The 3,656-nt window shown below is 65.1% G+C and overlaps 1 protein-coding gene across 1 annotated transcript; it reads right to left on the bottom strand.

Moving 5' to 3' along the window:
* Positions 1-286: 286 nt before the first annotated feature.
* Positions 287-1,532, bottom strand: GSC2 (goosecoid homeobox 2; the record flags this gene model as incomplete). Its single annotated transcript, XM_081122924.1, has 3 exons — positions 287-391; positions 934-1,187; positions 1,289-1,532. The coding sequence occupies 3 exons, from the start codon at positions 1,530-1,532 to the stop codon at positions 287-289; spliced, it is 603 nt and encodes a 200-aa protein (XP_080979050.1).
* Positions 1,533-3,656: the final 2,124 nt, after the last annotated feature.

Here is a 3,656-nt window from a genome sequence, read left to right as displayed (position 1 = left end):
TGCCCCACACCCCTACCTCCCCGAGAAGCTTTCCGTCGTCCAGCCCTCTGGCCATTGGGGAAGGGAGCGCACCTTGGGACTCGGTGTTCTCGCCTTTCTCCAGCAGGTGACGCAGGGACACACACATGACCCTAAAGACGGGCTCCGGCGTCCAGCACTAGCTCCGGGGCACAGGAAGCTGTGCCGACGAGAAAAGGCGGTTCTCCCTCAACTCCTTTTCGGGCAGAACTGCCGACTCTCCGAGCCCGCCTGGACGCCGCCAAGCCCGGGGGTAGCTCGCAGGGGATCAGCAGCTCTCCTTGGGGGGCTTCTTGGCTCCGGGCAGGAGCCTCGCGGCCGCGGACGCTCGCTTCTGGTGTCGCCATTTGGCCCGGCGGTTCTTGAACCACACCTGAGGAGGAGGGAACTGCTCAGGCGGGACGCGCGTCCCGCCGCGGGGCTCCCACAGGTGCGGGTCCCGACGGGCGTGCGGGAGGACGAGGGCTACGAAGCCGGCCCTTGGTCGTGGGACCGGAACCCCTTTCCCACTCGGACCAGCCACCCCTTCCCCGCCCCTTCCCGCCCCCACCTCCGACCCGCGGCGCCCAGGGCGCCCCTCCTGCCGCTCTGCGCTCTTCTGAGCTTCCCAAATGCTGGAGCTGAAACGCGCGCCTCATTTGCCATCAGAGGAAACTAAAGTTTAAAACAAAGGAAAGGAAAACCAGCCTCACCTCCCCTCTAGTTCCAGCGATATCTTCCCACAGGTGCCTGTCCCCGCCCGTCCCTAGCAGCGGAACCCGCCCCTCGCCCCACTGCGGTGCGGGGGGCCTCCCGCCTCTCCTCCCGCCCCCGCCCCTGCACCAGGGCCGTCCTTTCGGAAGGAGGAAGGGAGCCAGCCGGCGCGGACCCTCTGGGACCCTCTGGGACCCTCTGGCAGCCCCGCCGGCCCCCCACCTCCACGCGCTCCTCGCGCAGGCGGATGCGGCCGGCCAGGCGCTCGCGCGTGCCCACGTCGGGGTACTGGTTCTGCACGAAAAGCGCCTCCAGCGCCTGCAGCTGCTCCTCGCTGAAGATGGTGCGGTGGCGCCGCGTGCGCCGCTGCGGGCCCGGGCCACCCGTGCCGGGCAGCGCCCCGGACCTTCCGGGCGGCAGGGCCAAGGCCAAGGGCGCAGACGGTCCCAGACTCAGCGGCCACGGCAGCCGCGCGCCTGCGGGGCGAGGGCGCGGTGAGGCGCGGGGCTGGGATCGCGCTGCGCACCGACTCGCCGCCGCCCCGGCCCTCCCACGCCCGCGGCCGGCGCCCACTCACCCAGCCCGGCGGCCGGCTCCGGGGGCCTGCGGGGACCGCAGCAGCAGCAGCAGGCGCAGGGGACAGCCTCGGGCGCCCCGGGCTCCCCGGGCTCCGCTGGGCTTTGGCGGCCGGCCGGCTGCGGGGGGCGGGCGGCCCGGGCCGGGGGACTCGGCTCCGGCAAGCTGGAGAGGATGTGCTCGATAGAGAAGGGGCAGGGCCGCCCGGGGCCCCTGCGGCTCGCCGCGCCCCGCGCCGCAGCCATGCCGGCTCGGCCCGGCCGCCGCCGCCGCCGGAATATATACGTCGGGGGGAGCGCGCCCTAATCCCCGCGCCGGGCGCCTGGTCCACGCGGGCTAATCCCGCCGCGTGGCCGGGAGCGCGCTAATCCCCGGCCGCGGCGGCGGGAAGTCCTGCCCCGCAAGGTTGCGTGGGGTGGGCCGAGCCTCGGGGAGGGGGCCCGCAGGAAGCCCTGGCCCCCAAGTGCGTCCTCCCGTCGGGCCATGGAGACGGCGCTGGGAAGGCACCGAGGGCGCCTGCCCCCGCCCGAGGGGCCTGGCCATCCTCGCCCTGCTGCCAGGGTGGCGGCCCGAGGACGCCCCGACCCCGGCAGCCCTACCCCCCGAGTTTGGCGGCGCCTCCTGGCCCGACGCTGGATCCCCTCCTCCTGTAGCCACGGCGGCCAGGGCCGCGCCTCCTCCTCCTCGGGGCCCTCCTGAGGATGACCACCGGGTCTGGAGACACCCACCCAAACTGCGCAGTCTCCTAGCCCCAAAACTGCTGGGCCCCAACCTCAAATGGGGCCGGGCACCATGGGGAACACCACGATCCCACCAAATTCTTGGGCCTCAAGCCTCCCAGAGCTTCGCAGCCGGGTCTCAGCCTCCTGGGGGAAATAGGGGCGAGGGCAGGAGCGATGTCAGCTCATCACCAAACCCACAACCGCCTGGCCCCATTCCCCCAACTCGCTGCCTTCCCTCCTGGGTCAGGGGAGCCTCTACAAGCCCTAAATCACATGGCACTAGCTTTGGGACTGAACAGTGGGTGGGAGCTGGAAGGACCTGCTGAGACTGACAGACAGCGTGTCATAGAGGAAGGTGAGGGAAATGCCATTGGAACATGGAGGGAGGGAGGCCCTTATTACAGAGCCGCAAGAATTTAGCAACACCTGCAGTAGAGCAGGTAACAGAAAATTGAAAATGCACCTAATAAATTAGATGATCTAGCTAAGGAGTTGCCCAGAGGGGATGTTGAAGGAGCTGCCTGGCTTCTTCTAGTGAGTGGAGAGGAGAGAACTGAGCTGCAGAGGGAAAAGTTCAATACAAAGAAGCCAGCTTACTGATGTAAACACACCCCAACTGAACCCGCTGTCATAGTTTCTGTTTTGTGCCACTCTTACTGTGTTCCTGGTGAAAGCAGCCCCTCCAAGGCCCAGAACCTAAAGTCATGAGGATGTGAACACAGAACTCCGCTGGGTCCCTGGAAATACTGACAGACAGGGCTCCCCACCTCCACCCCAGCTCCAGACCCATGTTTTCCAGGAATTGGAAACCCAGCACCATGTCACACCGGTTCTCTAGGTGCCTCTTCCCTCAATTTCCTTGTCTCTGAAATTCTGTTCAGGTTGTCCAGGCCCCAGAGCCAACCCACTCAACTGTTTGCTGCAGCTGAGGAGTTCCTGTCTCCCTTTCCTCAGCACTTATCCCTCCACACAACGTGGATGACATGGTGCTCCCTAGAAGCCCTGCCCTTTGGGGACTTTCCCCTCACCGCTGCTGTTCAGGGCCCCCTGAGGTGTCAGAGGCCACATGGAGTGGCAGTCACTTGCTCATTCAGCTTGCTCGTGTCCTCTGGATTTGCTGGGAGCTGATCTTGGCAATGCCTCTTCCATTGTGTGACGGTACCTTAAGCTTTGGTGGCTCTGACAGTGCCCAGCTCTGATGAGCCATTTTGGCCACATGGTCACTTGATAGCCCAAGGTCAGATGCTCAGTTCCTGCCAAGGGCCAGTAACATGCCAGGAGCTGGTTTGCGAATGGTGTGTGGCATGGCCTCGCCCCAGAACCCTAGGAGTTTGCACTGCAGCTGTCCCACCAGAAACTACCTGAGACTCCACGCAAAATCTTTTTCTGCAGTAGGATTTGCCATGGACTCTGCCAGGTCACAGGCCAGGCACAGGGCTGCTTGTCTCAAAGCCTGGGCCTGCTGCGGACTCCTTTCCTGCTCTGAGCTTTACTCAGAGTTGGCATCCTCTGCCTCATCCAACAAATGGCTGGGGCGGTAGTTCCCAAGTTCAGAACATGCTGCCTCCAAAACCCAGAGAAGCCTCCCTGGAGCGTGTTCTTTCTCAGTGGTAAAGGTTCAGGGCACAATTACTTGTCCTTTACTTT

Source organism: Miniopterus schreibersii, assembly GCF_964146895.1.
Source record: "Miniopterus schreibersii genome assembly, chromosome: 20".
Taxonomy (NCBI): domain Eukaryota; kingdom Metazoa; phylum Chordata; class Mammalia; order Chiroptera; family Miniopteridae; genus Miniopterus; species Miniopterus schreibersii.
Note: the sequence above shows the minus strand (reverse complement) of the source record. Positions and strands in the feature narration are given on the sequence as shown.